This window comes from Trachypithecus francoisi, unplaced genomic scaffold (genome assembly GCF_009764315.1).
Source record: "Trachypithecus francoisi isolate TF-2019V2 unplaced genomic scaffold, Tfra_2.0 Lachesis_group14, whole genome shotgun sequence".
NCBI classification, from domain to species: domain Eukaryota; kingdom Metazoa; phylum Chordata; class Mammalia; order Primates; family Cercopithecidae; genus Trachypithecus; species Trachypithecus francoisi.
The window spans coordinates 46,916,380-46,934,602 of NW_022681459.1; the positions used below are offsets into that span (position 1 = coordinate 46,916,380).

At 43.0% G+C, this 18,223-nt stretch overlaps 1 protein-coding gene across 3 annotated transcripts in view; it reads right to left on the minus strand.

Annotated features, from left to right (window-relative positions):
* TTC28 (tetratricopeptide repeat domain 28) overlaps positions 1 to 18,223 on the minus strand; it is a 740,148-nt gene that overhangs the window by 101,452 nt on the left and 620,473 nt on the right. For all 3 annotated transcript variants that reach the window (XM_033233090.1, XM_033233089.1, XM_033233091.1), the window contains 5 exons: positions 17,595 to 18,118; positions 7,351 to 7,460; positions 5,114 to 5,243; positions 2,344 to 2,562; positions 228 to 393 (listed from right to left, as the gene is read on the minus strand). In XM_033233090.1, coding sequence (XP_033088981.1) covers positions 228 to 393; positions 2,344 to 2,562; positions 5,114 to 5,243; positions 7,351 to 7,460; positions 17,595 to 18,118 — 1,149 coding nt within the window. The remainder of the gene's footprint in view (positions 1 to 227; positions 394 to 2,343; positions 2,563 to 5,113; positions 5,244 to 7,350; positions 7,461 to 17,594; positions 18,119 to 18,223) is intronic.

Here is an 18,223-nt window from a genome sequence, read left to right on the forward strand (position 1 = left end):
GGCCCTTCCCCATCTGATGGAAAATCACCAAAAAGAATAAAGACAGACCACTAAGGGGCTTACACTCCAGAGACATATATTTGTTTCTGCTGCAGCAGCTGTGAACAGACTGAGCACAACCACATGAATTCCAAAAGATTTCTTCTGTTAGTTCAAATAGAATGTTTACAAAAAATAATACCCTGAGATTTATCTGAAAATGGGCTTGGGGATGTTTTACTACCTACCTTGAGTAGTGAGACTCCACCCCCAGGGCCTCCCGGACACTGGCAATGTGCTGCTCCAGGGCTGAGCCAGTTGCTGTTGGAAGGGTTGCACTGCTGCTGGCCTGGAAGTCACTTGAGTTTTCCACTGTGTTCTCACCCAGGTAGTGTTCATTAAACTTCAGAATTCCTGAAGCAAAACAGGCACAGCTGACATTATACACAATTAGGGTCAGGGAAAGGAGAAGTTGAAGGCAGGGGATAGGACTGCCAATGGTATGTGACTTCTTTGACAAGCATGCCATCCTGCAAACTCTGTGAAAAAAATCCTGAAATCCAAGGTCTCAAGAGGGCTTTCTCTATTTTGGTCAGTATCCTTTTCACAGCTTTTACCATTAGCTATGGTGCTTGAAACCAAGGAATTCTAGATACAGTCTCAGAAGCTCCTGGAATTATGATGACTTCATATGTGTTTCAAAACAGATGCTTCTTAGAAGCACCAACTAGGGAAAGTCTCCTTTCAGGAATAGTGCATGAGTACGCCAAGACATATTCCTTATACAAACTGAAATCCCAAAGAAAAATATAATTGACCAAGTGGAAATTGTGTTCCAATAGTGCTTTCATTTCACAAAAGCAAATTATAATAAACATGTAGTATAAAGGCCAGATAAAAACATTTTAAATCATTTTTAAATAAGACTAACTGGTCAGTGGTTATTAATGAATTAAACGAGCAAAAAATGATGGCTGCATGAAATTGAGGCAGTCCACAGTGGTTTTCTGGCAATAAATAGGATATATTCTCAAATGGTAATGAAGTGTGTCAGCTCTGGAAAACGCTGGTCCTCTCTGATTGGATTAGCGCCCCCAGTGAAAGCTTCAGAGCCTCATTAAGAGCAAAAAGGAACGGAAAAAGAAACAATAGGAGCCTCATTATACATGGTTCATTATTACAGGAATTCAGATATACCACCTGTCAAATCATGTCCCCAAGATGTAACAACCACAGAGAGAAGGAGTTTGATACCTCCCAGTCATCAACTGTGTCCTCACGAGTATCAGTGCCACTCTGGGAGCTGGGATCCACAAAGATTCCACTGTGGCCAATGTTTACTAACCAAGTCACTGTAAAAATCACAATTTAAAACCTTTAGCATTAAAAAGGTCAGCTGTAAGAGCATTCTTTGTGGAAAGCCCATAAAGAACATGGAACTAAAGGGAAAAAAATATTAAAAACAATGCCGAGGTATAGAATGTAGAGGCACAAATGCTCAGAGCCTAAAAGCACCTGGGAGCTGTCATCCAGCCATCACTTTTTTTTTTTTTTTTTTAAATCAAAGGGATAGAAACATAATCAAGAAAATCTTGTCAATTCTCGCTGGCAGTTAAAATTTTTGAAACTGGCTTACAGATATTCAAGAAGCCCATTCTTTAAGATTACCAATTATAAGATCCACTTCCCCAGTCAATAAACTCTAATTGGATCTGGTGTGTCTCCAACTTGGTAAAGCCATCAGCATTTTATTATGCAAAAAATATGGCCCTAACAGCTAATTAGTGTTTCTGTATTTAGTGAAAGTGTTACAGCCTGAACATTTAATGCTGATTTAATCAAAAGAGATTTTTACTTCTGAAATAGATTTACAGCAGAACCGGTTAAAAATGGGTTCTGTTAAACTCAGAAATTTCAAGCATAGGACTTATTTATAACATGTGATAGAGTTGCCATTATCATTTTAGTCTCTTTAACTTTGCCATGACAAAGGGTCACAATTATTAAACCATATCTAGAAAGAATTCATTAGGTCTTGCAGTCATCGCTTTATTAGCTAATGAACAACAGCTGCCTACACACAGGGCTGCTAGTGAAATTAACTCTTCTGCTCTTAGTCTTCCTTGATAAATGCTTCTACATTCAACAGTGATGAGCAGCGATTTCTTGGGGGAATGAGAAAGCTGGGCTGTCTTATTAATTGAATGCCCCACCACAGCATATCCACTGCCGCTGAGGTTTTGCTAAAATCTGACATCAGTTCCTTAGCATGATCTATGATGATGCACCTCTTCCACCTCTATTCATTAGACTTTTACAGGTCTAGTCTTCTAATTGCCCTGTTCCCACAGAAAGAGATCTTACCTGCCCCAGGAGCAAGCAGCCAGCTATACAGATAGCCTGCAGCCAGGGAATAGTAAAGCACTAGTCCCCTCTGGCCATTAACCATCTCTAAGATCTGATCAATAGTGACTGGGGAGTAGGGGTCAGAGTCCTGTTGTCCTGTTTGTCGTTCCACCAGAAGATCAGCAAATGCCCTTGTCCGTCCCCTTTCTGCCACGGCCAGAGCTTCATCATGATGGCCTAGGAGACAAAGAGATACGCTGAGGAGTCCATAGTGAATGTGCTTACTTAGAGAGGCCTATCAGGGACGGCCATCAAATCCTGGGCAGAAACCTCACTGCCTCTGCTCTCCAATATGTGACAGAATCTCAGTCATACTGCTTCGAATTCAATTCCCTGCCTCAGATGGTGGGTGCAGTGTCCTGCATGACTGATTCCACACTACCCTAAGCCATCAGGCCTTCGCCTGTCTTGCAGCCAGCGCCACAAGAGAGCTGATCTAATTCAGTGCACTAGTCCTTAGCCCTGCCCCATCTCTGCTCCACCTCCTGAGTTGCTCCCTAACCTGGCTTTTTTTTTTTTTTTTTTTTTTTTTAAACCTCCTGCCTGGCTTTTGACACCAGGTTTATTGGTGTCACTTGGCTCTCTATGTGTCTTTTTTTTTTTTTTTTTTTTTTTTTTAGACAGGGTGTCACTCTGTCTCCCAGGCTGGAGTACAGTGACGCAATCTTAGTTTACTGCAACCTCTGACCCCCTGGGTTCAAGCGATTCTCCTGCCTCAGCCTCCCAAGTAGCTGGGATTACAGGCATGTGCCACCATGCCTGGCTAATTTTTGTATTTTTAGTAGAGACGGGGTTTCACCATGTTGGCCAGACTGGTCTCAAACTGCTGGCCTCAAGTGATCTACCCGCCTCAGCCTCACAAAGTGTCTTGTGTGTCTTCTGACTCTCTCTCCTCCCTCCATGCAGGCCCTCTATGCATAACATTGTCCAGCCTTATCCATTTCTCCCCAAATTATACCTCTGTCCATTTACTCATGCCAGTCCTTCTCCCGGGCGTGCCCTCTTCCCTTTCACTGGCCTTGTCTCAAGAAGAGGGATGCTAACAGTTGTCCTGCCTATCGCAAAGGGCTAGTTTGAAGATTAAATGAAGCACTACATGAAAAGATGCCTGGTAGGCCTACTTACATCACCACATGTATAACAGGTAGTAGTAGTGTTGTTGGAGCTGATATCTCATTCCATTTTGGGCTCCAACACACTTTTTCCCTTATCCCTAGGGGCAAAGAGTTTAAACCTCTCAGGTCTCTATATCTTTAAAATTGCTTCTCTATCTCAAGCTTTTCCTGTCTTTTAATCGAATTTTGAATCCCACTTTCCTTAAGAAACTGGTCTATAATCTAGTTTAAAAGCTAATGCACCAATATGAAAGCACAAAAAATGTAAAGGAATTGTTTATAAGTGCTGAAGGAATACAAAGCAGAGGATTTACTTTTGTAATAAACGTAAATATGGAAGAGTTACTATAACCAGAGTCCAAAGAAAGCAGACAGAAGCAGACCAGATGCTGCAGCTGTGACAGCACTTTGAGGATGCCTTGCTTCCTGCAGTTTGGGTATCAGAAGCAAGTGGAGATTTATATGTGTGTATGTAAATGTCTCCTTTTACTCTATTAAGTTATTAACTGGAACAGCAGGGACAATTTCTGTGCACATTGGAAAATCGGCCCCTAAGTGCTAGACAGACTTAACACTGTGATTATAATAGATAATAAACTGTAATCGCAGGCAATGAACGCATTTAATAGATACATTTTTCAAGAGGAAATTTGAGTCCTTCCTATATATACAGCAAAAGACAGGTTATCGAAAAGGTCTCAACATCCAAATTCAAAGCCTTTGTTAGTTCCAATAAATATCTCCTGGGAAGAGGCAGATGACAGGGGAGCTGGAAGGGACTGGCTGACTAGTTAAGGCCCGGGTGAAAGAAGATGCATGCTGCCCTAGTGTGATGGGGCACATAGGCTTGGGAGAATCATCACTGACTATGCCACAGCGTAGGAGGCAGACCCAGGTGGCAAAAACATTTATTAGACAGCAACCTTGAAAGATGTGTGGATGAGGAAACAGAGAAGAGGCCAGGTGTCTTCTCAGGTACTTCCTCTTAGTCAGATGCTTGAACCACACGCTAGTGTTAAGAGGGAACTTGGGGAGGGCACACCTGGTTCAAGCATCCCTGTCTCAAGGACACTTTCTCTGGCTCCTGGACCCACCAGACAAGAGACTTTGTTTTAGGCTGGGTGTGATGGTTCACACCTGTGATCTCAGGACTTTGGGAGGCCAAGGCAGGAGGACTGCCTGAGCCTAGGAGTTTGAGACCAGGCTGGGCAACATAGTGAGACCTCATCTCTATTTAAACTTTTTGTCTTTTTTTTTTTTTTTTAAAGAGACTTCGTTTCCACAGCATCTGAGTTTATCCTAGTGCCAATCAGCACTGTACTGGACTCACTGACTTATGTCTCTCCACAGGCTAAGAGCTTCTTGGGGTCAGGAACCAGGCCTTCTTGACTGTAATCCCCAGGGCAGGCACTCGGCACATGGTAGGAGCTCTGCTAATCTTTGTTGAATAAATGAATGAATGTTCAATGACTGGTTGCAGTTGTGGCTTCACAATCTGTTGTCACAACAAATCATGCTTCTTCACAGCTGTCACTAAACAACTTGGACACACAGATGTGCACCCGTGCACGCTAGTGCACACATAAGCAAGGAGTAACCCCTGCTGTTCTCACCTAAGGTGACGAGCACCCGCTGCAAGGCCTGGTAGGATGATGTCTGCAGGTCAAAGAGGGAGAGTTTGTAGTCCGTGCTCAGCTGTGCCTCGTGTCGGATCGTTTCAAACAAGGCTGATGCCCTATAAAGCTGCAAGGAAGGAGAAAGAACATCATCCATTCCCCAGAAACCAATGTCCAGCTGTTTACAGACTAGAGACAACTTCTGCTCATATCTTTGTGCACACCCTAAATATTTTTTAAAGATTTGAAAGGAAGAGTCTTACGTCCAGTTGTAAGGAAAATGGATGTGCTGTGGTCAAGAACAGGCCGAGGCAGACATCCAGTCCAGCATGACTCAGTGAGTTTGCAGCACAGGCGCACAACTCTGCTAGTTATGTAACCACGCCACGTGAGGCGCATTAGGTGACCACCTATGTGATCAGAGCCATCATTGTCTTTAAAAGGCATAATTACCCTGCTAACACCGTATACATGGCTCGCGTCTGGGCTCGCTCGTGCCCAGAGAAAGTAAAGCCATGGTGAAACTGTCTACACTTCCTTGAGTGTTTTTCCAGCTACCTGCCACTCGCCCACTGACTCCCCTTGGACCTCAGTTAGAACCTGACACCAGGTAGGTCCTTGTGGACCTGAAAAGGCATCAGATCATACCCAGTAAATTACAGTTTATATAATCAATTTTTGACAAATAAGGGGATCTAAAAGACAGGAATTATAGACTTCGGTCTTAAAGATATTAAAACAGATATTAATCCACCAAGTGCTGATTTCTATTAAAACAAAAAGCCTCTCCTCTTGTCATCAGGCAATCACAATTCACCACCCTCATGCCTCATGGTGAGGAAGGATGGGAGTGAGAACAGGTATGGTGGAGGCATGCTGGAAATGGACAAGCCTGAGGGGAAGAGAGCGCCACACTCTCTGAAGGATGATAGCTCTTTGCAGATGGTTCAGTGCCCCAGGGTCAGATCATCACTGGGCAAGCTCTTCAAGGAGCCATGCCCACTCACATAGACACTCTGAGGACCAGATAATTGCTATTCCGAATGGAGTCACTGTCCTGATGCTCTAACAGGCTTCTCCATCAGTGAGGCCACAGACTTTTCTGACTCTGATATTTTCTTTTTTTTTTTTTCCTCCTCATGCCACACTGTCTAAGATGACTCTGATATTTACATGCTGGAAACTCAGTATCAAATTTTAAATTTATCCAAACTTAAAAAGCAGAATTCTAAGACTACTTGCTTCTCAGCCTTTTGGCTAAGATCAAGTACAGAATTCTAAGACTAAGAGACATAGACCCAGAGAGCAGTAAGAGAATATGTTCCTAACTCTGCCACTAATTGGCTGTGTGACTTTTGGCAAGACTCAGAGACTCAATTTCTTCCTCTCTATAAAGAGGATAGTTTCTACCTCACAGGGTTATTTTAAGGATCAAATTCATTGAGCTATAATAAGTACTTTGAAAATTGCACATCACAAGATCAACAGAGGTTTTACTTTTTATAACCAGGAAATTAGAGAATTAATCCTTTACATTGCCTTTAATCATTTTAAAAGTACAGTAAAACACCCTAACATTCTAGAATGCTATGGTGCAAATTCAGTCACATCTCTTCAACTCTAGTGAGCACCTCTGGATAGGAGTGTTGATGTCCTTATCCTTGTTCCTCTCTGCCTAGCACAATGTCCTCTGCAGTCACCACTCACATGCTCGCTATCTGGATGAACGTGTGATCTTAGATGCAGCCATCTCACTACTCCTCCAACCTAACAGAGGAGGCCCATAACTCGAGGGATCTTTCTACTCTCCAGGGCCAGCATGACAAGGGGCTTTCCTTCAACTACTTGCATATATGCAGAAATATGGCCTTATTGTAAAAGAGGGAGAGAGAGAAGTTATATCTATTAATATATCTAGAAACACGAAATTTAATTATGAATTCTTGTTTTCCTTCTGTCATGAAATGAATTTCATATTAATGTTTAATGGGGAACAATAGCACTTAATACAAGAATTCTTAAGAAATTATTGAGAAATCTATCACATGAGTGAGCAAAAATCTTTACTGATTGTTCAAATACTTCTGGGCTAGCACAGGCTGGAAATCATACACCTTAGCCCAAGGGTAGAAGTCAGTGCCTCTTGTAAATGCCATCACTACTAGGATAGTAATCCTAAGGTCTCCCATGCTTCTGGAAACAAAAAATCCACTTCAGTCAGGGGTTCTGCTTACCTGGTGTTGGGCCTCCTCCAAGTTTCCACTAGCCCAAAGGGAGAGGCCAAGGCCATGGCGAATTTTTGCCTCATCTTCTCTTCGGCCCAGTTGCTCAGCTAACCTTAAACCTGAAACCAGATAGAGAAATTTGAGGAAACATAGAAGACGGATAATTCCACTATCCTAAGGAGTCCTGGAGGGTCATTTTACTTTTGTGTTTTTGTTTTGAGACAGGGTCTCACTCTCTTCCCCAGACTGGAGTGCAATGGCAGCTCACTGCAGCCTTGACCTCCCCAGGCTCAGGTGATCCACCTCAGTCAGCCTCCAGAGTACCTGGGACTACAGGCACAGGCCACCACAACCCAGCTGGCTTTTGTATTTTTTGGTAAGGATGGGGTTTCACCATGTTGCCCAGGCTGGTATCCAGCTCCTGATCCACCTACCTCAAGTGAGTCACCCACCCTGGCCTCCTAAAGTGCTGGGATAGCCACTGCTCCCACCTAATTTTGCTTCAGATGTCTATAAAAGAATGTTAACAAGAGCTACTCAGGAGACTGAGGCAGGAGGACTGCTTAAGCCCAGGAGTAAGAATCTAGCCTGGGCAACTTAGTGAGACCTATCTCTTAAAAAAAAAAAAAGAATACTAACAACACAGCTAGATAAAATGAGGACAAGAGCTGAATCAGCCAAGGTAGAATAAGCATTCTCTTCAAATTCTGTGTTGGTAGCAACACTTCCAGGATTTCCAGGATGCCTTGGCAAGAGCAGAAGACAGGTTTGCTGGGCAGGCAGAAACACTAAAACAAGTGAAACTTAATCTGGTTACCCTCCTAAATTTGAAATCCACAGCTTTGCAAAGGAAAACTCCTGGCTGATAAACTTATCTAACCTGATTCTTTGGCTGGCAAAGCTCTTCCTGATAGTTAAATATAGAAGGCAAAAGAGTATTTTTCCTTTCTCACGTGCACAGCATCCAATGAGCATTAATAGAAGACACATACGATGTTCTCCTGAAAGCAGAATATGAACACAGCCTGACCCTGCCTTCTGTTACTGATGTTACTGACACATTTCATGTCTAATCTGTTTTCTCTTTCAGTTTAAGACTTTGATGTGCCTCAGCAGGGTTGCAAAACCAGTGCTATTATAAGGCGAAAACCTTAAATGAGACCATCCTCATTTTAATAGCCTTCAGGTAGGCACCTGCAGTTTGGGTCATTTACCCACAGCAAGCTTCGGGGTTTCAGGACACCAGCAACCTCCAGAGCTTTGTGAGAGTCAAATCTGAAGGCAACCATTTATTGTATTGGACACTAGGCAGTTCTCAGCATCACTTTGCCCTCATTATCCTGCTCACTGTACATAGAAGCTAGCTTGTGCAGAGACAGCATGAAGGCTCCCACCGTACAACTGCACATACAAAGGAAGGACTTCCTTCTTCTAATCTAATTCAGGGTAGATGGAAACCTGCCTCTGATCATGCTGGGCCTGTGCAATTTCAGACTTTTGAAAAGGAATTGAGTCTGTTGAAAGGGTAAGAAAAGTGACACTCGGAGGGGTGGAGCAAGATGGCCAAATAGGAACAGCTCCAGTCTCCAACTCCCAGCGCAAGAGACACAGAAGACCGGTGATTTCTGCATTTTCAACTGAGGTACTGGGGTCATCTCTCTAGGGAGTGCCGGACAATTGGTGCTGGTCAGCTGCTGCAGCCCGACCAGCGAGAGCTGAAGCAGGGCGAGGCATCGCCTCACCTGGGAAGCACAAGGGGGAAGGGAATCCCTTTTCCTAGCCAGGGGAACTGAGACACACAAACCTGGAAAATCAGGTGACTCCCAACCCAATACTGTGCTTTAAGCAAAGAGGCACACCAGGAGAATATATCCCACACCTGGCCGGGAGGGTCCCACGCCCACGGAGCCTCCCTCATTGCTAACACAGCAGTCTGCGATCTAACCGCAAGACAGCAGCGAGGCTGGGGGAGGGGCGACCGCCATTGCTGAGGCTTAAGTAGGTAAACAAAGCCGCTGGGAAGCTCGAACTGGGTGGAGCTCACAGCAGCTCAAGGAAACCTGCCTGTCTCTGTAGACTCCACCTCTGGGGACAGGGCAAAGCTAACAACAACAACGACAAAAGCAGCAGGAACCTCTGCAGATGCAAACGATTCTGCCTGACAGCTTTGAAGAGAGCAGTGGATCTCCCAACACGGAGGTTGAGATCTGAGAAGGGACAGACTGCCTGCTCAAGTGGGTCCCTGACCCCTGAGTAGCCTAACTGGGAGACATCCCCCACTAGGGCAGTCTGACACCCCACACCTTACAGGGTGGAGTACACCCCTGAGAGGAAGCTTCCAAAGCAAGAATCAGACAGGTACACTTGCTGTTCAGCAATATTCTATCTTCTACAACCTCTGCTGCGGATACCCAGGCAAACAGGGTCTGGAGTGGACCTCAAGCAATCTCCAACAGATCTACAGCTGAGGGTCCTGACTATTAGGAGGAAAACTATCAAACAGGAAGGACACCTATACCAAAACCCCATCAGTACGTCACCATCATCAAAGACCAGAGGCAGATAAAACCACAAAGATGGGGAAAAAGCCGGGCAGAAAAGCTGGAAATTCAAAAAATAAGAGCACATCTCCCCCTGTAAAGGAGCATAGCCCATTGCCAGCAACGGATCAAAGCTGGTCAGAGAATGACTTTGACGAGATGAGAGAAGAAGGCTTCAGTCCATCAAACTTCTCAGGGCTAAAGGAGGAATTACGTACCCAGCGCAAAGAAACTAAAAATCTTGAAAAAAGAGTGGAAGAATTGATAGCTAGACTAATTAATGCAGAGAAGGTCATAAACGAAATGACAGAGATGAAAACCATTACACAAGAAATACGTGACAGATGCACAAGCTTCAGTAACCGACTCGATCAACTGGAAGAAAGAGTATCAGCGATTGAGGATCAAATGAATGAAATGAAGCGAGAAGAGAAACCAAAAGAAAAAAGAAGAAAAAGAAATGAACAAAGCCTGCAAGAAGTATGGGATTATGTAAAAAGACCAAATCTACGTCTGATTGGGGTGCCTGAAAGTGAGGGGGAAAATGGAACCAAGTTGGAAAACACTCTTCAGGATATCATCCAGGAGAACTTCTCCAACCTAGTAGGGCAGGCCAACATTCAAATTCAGGAAATACAGAGAACGCCACAAAGATACTCCTCCAGAAGAGCAACTCCAAGACACATAATTGCCAGATTCACCAAAGTTGAAATGAAGGAAAGAATCTTAAGGGCAGCCAGAGAGAAAGGTCGGGTTACCCACAAAGGGAAGCCCATCAGACTAACAGCAGATCTCTGGCAGAAACTCTACAAGCCAGAAGAGAGTGGGGGCCAATATTCAACATTCTTGAAGAAAAGAATTTTAAACCCAGAATTTCATATCCAGCCAAACTAAGTTTCATAAGTGAAGGAGAAATAAAATCCTTTACAGATAAGCAAATGCTTAGAGATTTTGTCACTACCAGGCCTGCCTTACCTAAACATGGAAAGGAACAACTGGTATCAGCCATTGCAAAAACATGTCAAAATGTAAAGACCATCAAGGCTAGGAAGAAACTGCATCAACTAACGAGCAAAATAACCAGTGAATATCATAATGGCAGGATCAAGTTCACACATAACAATATTAACCTTAAATGTAAATGGAATAAATGCTCCAATTAAAAGACACAGACTGGCAAACTGGATCAAGAGTTAAGACCCATCAGTCTGCTGTATTCAGGAGACCCATCTCACATGCAGAGACATACATAGGCTCAAAATAAAGGGATGGAGGAAGATCTACCAAGCAAATGGAGAACAAAAAAAAGCAGGGGTTGCAATCCTAGTCTCTGATAAAACAGACTTTAAACCATCAAAGATCAAAAGAGACAAAGAAGGCCATTACATAATGGTAAAGGGATCAATTCAACAGGAAGAGCTGACTATCCTAAATATATATGCACCCAATACAGGAGCACCCAGATTCATAAAGCAAGTCCTTAGAGACTTACAAAGAGACTTACACTCCCATACAATAATAATGGGAGACTTCAACTCTCCACTGTCAACATTAGACAGATCAACGAGACAGAAAGTTAACAAGGATATCCAGGAATTGAACTCATCTCTGCACCAAGTGGACCTAATAGACATCTATAGAACTCTCCACCCCAAATCAACAGAATATACATTCTTCTCAGCACCACATCACACTTACTCCAAAATTGACCACATAATTGGAAGTAATGCACTATTTAGCAAATGTAAAAGAACAGAAATTATAACAAACTGTCTCTCAGACCACAGTGCAATCAAACTAGAACTCAGGACTAAGAAACTCAATCAAAACCGCTCAACTACATGGAAACTGAACAACCTGCTCCTGAATGACTACTGCATACATAACGAAATGAAAGCAGAAATCAAGATGTTCTTTGAAACCAATGAGAACAAAGATACAACATACCAGAATCTCTGGGACACATTTAAAGCAGTGTGTAGAGGGAAATTTATAGCACTAAATGTCCACAAGAGAAAGCAGGAAAGATCTAAAATTGACACTCTAACATCACAATTAAAACAACTAGAGAGGCAAGAACAAACACATTCAAAAGCTAGCAGAAGGCAAGAAATAACTAAGATCAGAGCAGAACTGAAGGAGATAGAGACACAAAAAACCCTCCAAAAAATCAATGAATCCAGGAGTTGGTTTTTTGAAAAGATCAACAAAATTGACAGACCGCTAGCAAGATTAATAAAGAAGAAAAGAGAGAGGAATCAAATAGAAGCAATAAAAAATGATAAAGGGGATATCACCACCCACCCCACAGAAATACAAACTACCATCAGAGAATACTATAAACACCTCTACGCAAATCAACTAGAAAATCTAGAAGAAATGGATAATTTCCTGGACACTTACACTCTTCCAAGACTAAACCAGGAAGAAGTTGAATCCCTGAATAGACCAATAGCAGGCTCTGAAATTGAGGCAATAATTAATAGCCTACCAACCAAAAAAAGTCCAGGACCGGATGGATTCATAGCTGAATTCTACCAGAGGTACAAGGAGGAGCTGGTACCATGCCTTCTGAAACTATTCCAATCAATAGAAAAAGAGGGAATCCTCCCTAACTCATTTGATGAGGCCAACGTCATCCTGATACCAAAGCCTGGTAGAGACACAACAAAAAAAGAGAATTTTAGACCAATATCCCTGATGAACATCGATGCAAAAATCCTCAATAAAATACTGGCAAACCGGATTCAGCAGCACATCAAAAAGCTTATCCACCATGATCAAGCGGGCTTCATCCCTGGGATGCAAGGCTGGTTCAACATTCGCAAATCAATAAACGTAATCCAGCACATAAACAGAACCAAGGACAAGAACCACATGATTATCTCAATAGATGCAGAAAAGGCTTTTGACAAAATTCAACAGCCCTTCATGCTAAAAACGCTCAATAAATTTGGTATTGATGGAACGTACCTCAAAATAATAAGAGCTATTTATGACAAACCCACAGCCAATATCATACTGAATGGGCAAAAACTGGAAAAAATCCCTTTGAAAACTGGCACAAGACAGGGATGCCCTCTCTCACCGCTCCTATTCAACATAGTGTTGGAAGTTCTGGCTAGGGCAATCAGGCAAGAGAAAGAAATCAAGGGTATCCAGTTAGGAAAAGAAGAAGTCAAATTGTCCCTGTTTGCAGATGACATGATTGTATATTTAGAAAACCCCATTGTCTCAGCCCAAAATCTCCTTAAGCTGATAAGCAACTTCAGCAAAGTCTCAGGATACAAAATTAATGTGCAAAAATCACAAGCATTCTTATATACCAGTAACAGACAAACAGAGAGCCAAATCATGAATCAACTTCCATTCACAATTGCTTCAAAGAGAATAAAATACCTAGGAAGCCAACTTACAAGGGATGTAAAGGACCTCTTCAAGGAGAACTACAAACCACTGCTCAGTGAAATAAAAGAGGACACAAACAAATGGAAGAACATACCATGCTCATGGATAGGAAGAATCAATATCGTGAAAATGGCCATACTGCCCAAGGTTATTTATAGATTCAATGCCATCCCCATCAAGCTACCAATGAGTTTCTTCACAGAATTGGAAAAACTGCTTTAAAGTTCATAGGGAACCAAAAAAGAGCCCACATTGCCAAGACAATCCTAAGTCAAAAGGACAAAGCTGGAGGCGTCACGCTACCTGACTTCAAACTATACTACAAGGCCACAGTAACCAAAACAGCATGGTACTGGTACCAAAACAGAGATATAGACCAATGGAACAGAACAGAGTCCTCAGAAATAATACCACACATCTACAGCCATCTGATCTTTGACAAACCTGAGAAAAACAAGAAATGGGGAAAGGATTCCCTATTTAATAAATGGTGCTGGGAAAATTGGCTAGCCATAAGTAGAAAGCTGAAACTGGATCCTTCCTTACTCCTTGTAAGAAGATTAATTCAAGATGGATTAGAGACTTACATGTTAGACCTAATACCATAAAAATCCTAGAAGAAAATCTAGGTAGTACCATTCAGGACATAGGCATGGGCAAGGACTTCATGTCTAAAACACCAAAAGCAACGGCAGCAAAAGCCAAAATTGACAAATGGGATCTCATTAAACTAAAGAGCTTCTGCACAGCAAAAGAAACTACCATCAGAGTGAACAGGCAACCTACAGAATGGGAGAACATTTTTGCAATCTACTCATCTGACAAAGGTCTAATATCCAGAATCTACAAAGAACTCAAACAACTATACAAGAAAAAAACAAACAACCCCATCAAAAAGTGGGCAAAGGATATGAACAGACATTTCTCAAAAGAAGACATTCATACAGCCAACAGACACATGAAAAAATGCTCATCATCACTCACCATCAGAGAAATGCAAATCAAAACCACAATGAGATACCATCTCACACCAGATAGAATGGCAATCATTAAAAAGTCAGGAAACAACAGGTGTTGGAGAGGATGTGGAGAAATAGGAACACTTTTACACTGTTGGTGGGATTGTAAACTAGTTCAACCATTATGGAAAACAGTATGGCGATTCCTCAAGGATCTAGAACTAGATGTACCATATGACCCAGCCATCCCACTACTGGGTATATATCCAAAGGATTATAAATCATGCTGCTATAAAGACACATGCACACGTATGTTTATTGCGGCCCTATTCACAATAGCAAAGACTTGGAATTAACCCAAATGTCCATCTGTGACAGACTGGATTAAGAAAATGTGGCACATATACACCATGGAATACTATGCAGCCATAAAAAAGGATGAGTTTGCGTCCTTTGTAGGGACATGGATGCAGCTGGAAACCATCATTCTTAGCAAACTATCACAAGAACAGAAAACCAAACACCGCATGTTCTCACTCATAGGTGGGAACTGAACAATGAGATCACTTGGACTCGGGAAGGGGAACATCACACACCGGGGCCTATCATGGGGAGGGGGGGTGGGGGGAGGGATTGCACTGGGAGTTATACCTGATATAAATGATGAATTGATGGGTGCTGACGAGTTGATGGGTGCAGCACACCAACATGGCACAAGTATACATACATGTATGTAACAAACCTGCACGTTATGCACATGTACCCTAGAACTTAAAGTATAATAAAAAAAAAAAAGAAAAAGAAAAGTGACACTCAGGTTCAAGGTCATAAATATACATTTCAAAATGCTCATAACTCAGAAAACTTAGAAACAACATTTTAGTTTAAATCATATTATTGGATAACAAAAATATTTGTAAATAATTCACATTTTTAAACACCTTACAGAATAGAAAAACATAGGAAAGAAGATGGTTCTTGGGAGAAAACCAGAAGGATACTGATTGTTTAAATCTTCAATAAGCTAACCACATTAATTCTTCAATACAGATGTCCCTTCTAGGTCAAGATCTATGAGTCAGAAGTAGAATTCATTGAGACAATTCCTGCTTAGAAGCCATGTTCTATGAGAACAGGGACTGTGCTTTGTTCCTGCTATATCCTCAGCATGTAGGACTCTAGCTGAGGTTCAACAATGAAGAGTTAAAAGCCCACTGGATAGACATGGTATCTGTCCTGCCCCAGCTTCTCTCTGCTTCTGCCTCTTAGGAACCTGACACCCATCCGGCTCTCCTAGAACCTATAGTTTGTCAGGGACTGGTCCCAGGTAAGTCACCAAATTAATCCATGCTCCCTTTCTTCATTTGCAAGAAGAGGAAGGGCTGGGTGAGACCAGTGGTTTTATCCAGAGGTGTCTCCCTCCACAGCACCTGGAAAGCTTGTTCAAAAGACTCAGACCAGGCCCCACCTGTGAGAATCTATTGCACTGAAGCAGGGTGACACGGATCTATAAGGCTCCATAGCCTCCAAAGCCAGGGGAGAGGGAACCATGGGGTGGCTTCCAGATAAACTAGTCCTTCCTTGCCAGAGGCTGCAGACCTAACTCAGAGCATTTGGAAAGTACCGTCCAGGTGTCCTGCACTCATGAGAAGAGGTACTCTGGTTTGGCCCACGAGGAAAGTCATCGGCTGCAGGCTGTCTAGTGGACACATCCACAAGACAGACACCGTAGAGATGCTACAAATTAGAGTTTTTAGATCTCTGCAAGACTTAAAAAATTACAAGAAACAATAAAAATGAACTTGAGACTTTTCCACAAATATAGAATTGCATTGCAATGTCTCTGGCAAACCAGCTGTTTCATGAAAATAGTATTTCAGGAAGTACAAAAGAACACAGCTGAAAAGTTGTCATATGATTGAATTTAATAGTTTTCACAAATTCAAATGAAAATTGCTCCTTGTCTGTTGGAATTTTACCACAGTCAAGTTTCAGGAAATTAGAAGCCAACATTCTCATTTAATGCATTGAGGCAGAGCTCCATGTGGATAGAAGGGGAGCTAGATAAAGTCTGGGAAGTGGCTTCCAGACTCTCTGTAACCTCTCAGACTGCAGGCCAGCGCAGTCCCTGGTCTGTTGCAAGGAGACCAGCAAATCATCAGCTCTTCACCCATTCTCCTCTTTGCTTCCTGCTTATCTCTCTCCTGGCTTCCCAGTGGGGGCTCAGGAGTAAAAGAGGATAAGATACCCAACCTTACTCTGCAATTGTAAAGTTAGAAACAACTTCAGAAAGGATCTTGTGTGGTTACTGGGTTGGAAAACTTGGGCTGGGCCCTACTCTTGACTAACTGACCACATGATGAGGATTGAATCACTATACTTCTCTGAGCCTCAGGTGATTCAACTGCAAAAATGGGAATAAAAAGATATACCTCACAAGACTATCGTGAGAACCGAATCAGATTAAACAAACTTTATGTGCAAAGCCCCGTGGAAATGAGAGCTTTTGCTTGAAATCAGTAACCATTCCTTTAACCAGTGAGCTATCTGCCCTTTTTCCTTTCTAGGATGAGAGGATCCAATACGCCTGTGTAAGGGGAAGGACTTTTAAGAGCAGAAAGCCCCATCTCAATGTAAAGAGGTGGAGGGCAAACGCATTGCTGTGGAACTTCTGCTTTCGGAGGAAGGAAGGATCCAAGGTGAAACTGTGCAGCCTTCAGTTTCTAGGCCTGCCTGGAACAAGACCCTACTGTGGCACCAGCCCAAGCACTGTAGGTGACAAATGCTGGGAAGGAAGCCTGGTTTACTGCTTGAGTGCCCCTCAGACTGACACTTCTGGATTAGACCTCGGCTGCCATGTCAGAACTGACTTCTATAAAGTTTTAATATGGTTAGTTTAGATATTCTCTAGAGGGACAACAGAGCTTGGAGCAGATGGACATTTTCTTCTGATTGAAACCCTTACAATTTTTTAGGATTACATCTTACTTGATTCATCTGTGTGAGAACATGTTGCTCATTCCACAGAGGGTTCTGAAAAGCAAGGAGGGTATCAGCTCCTTGGGCAGCTGGTGAGCAGTAGATGCTGTCACTGAGAGAGTAAGACAATCTGGGTCTGAGAGAGCAGGGCAAGGTGCTATGGACAATGAAACACCTTAGTACTATCAAGGGACACCTGGTGGGGATTCTGTGATTCTGGAGTTGAACAGACAATGTGGCCTCTGAGACCCTTATTCCACACAGAAGTGGCCACTCAAACTGTGCATACTTCCCTCTGAGTCTTGAGTTCTGACTCTGAACTTGATTTCAAGTAGGCCAAGAGAACACAATGGGCCTTTTCACCTACCTTCCTGTAAGTACATGACTGCTTGGGAATAGTTCTGCAAGGCATGATGGGTCCTTCCAAGGCTACTATATGATACCGTCTTGGCCGCCAAGTCATTCATCTGTGCAGCAATGCTCAAGTGCTGTTCTTGATAGACCACAGCCCTCTCGAAGGTGCCCAGGGATTCGTAAGTCAGGCCCAGGTTCCCATAAGCTCGGCCCTGGCATGTGGGGTTGTTGGTTTCCTCTGCTATCTGTAGATCAAGCTGGTGGTACTGCAGGGCTGTGTCATACTCCCCCATCTGCTGGTAAACGCCCCCCAGGCCACAGGCTGCGTCACTCTCCAGGGCTCGGTCTTTCATATCTCTAGCAATGTTGAGCTGGCGTTCAAGGCAGGAAATGGCTTGTTCGTAATTCCCTAATTGGCTGTGCAGACTTCCCAGTTCTCCATAGGCCTGGGCTTTATTGAAGGCCTCCCCGAGCTCATGGGCAACCACGAGCCTCTTTTCAAAGCATACAAGGGCTTGCTGCAAGCTCCCCATTGCCCTGTGGGGATGTAGACAGAAAAGCAATGATATTATTTCGTGCAGGTGCAGACATGCTAAAGCCCCTGAGAAAATGAAAAGCATTTGTCACTGTCACTTACTATAG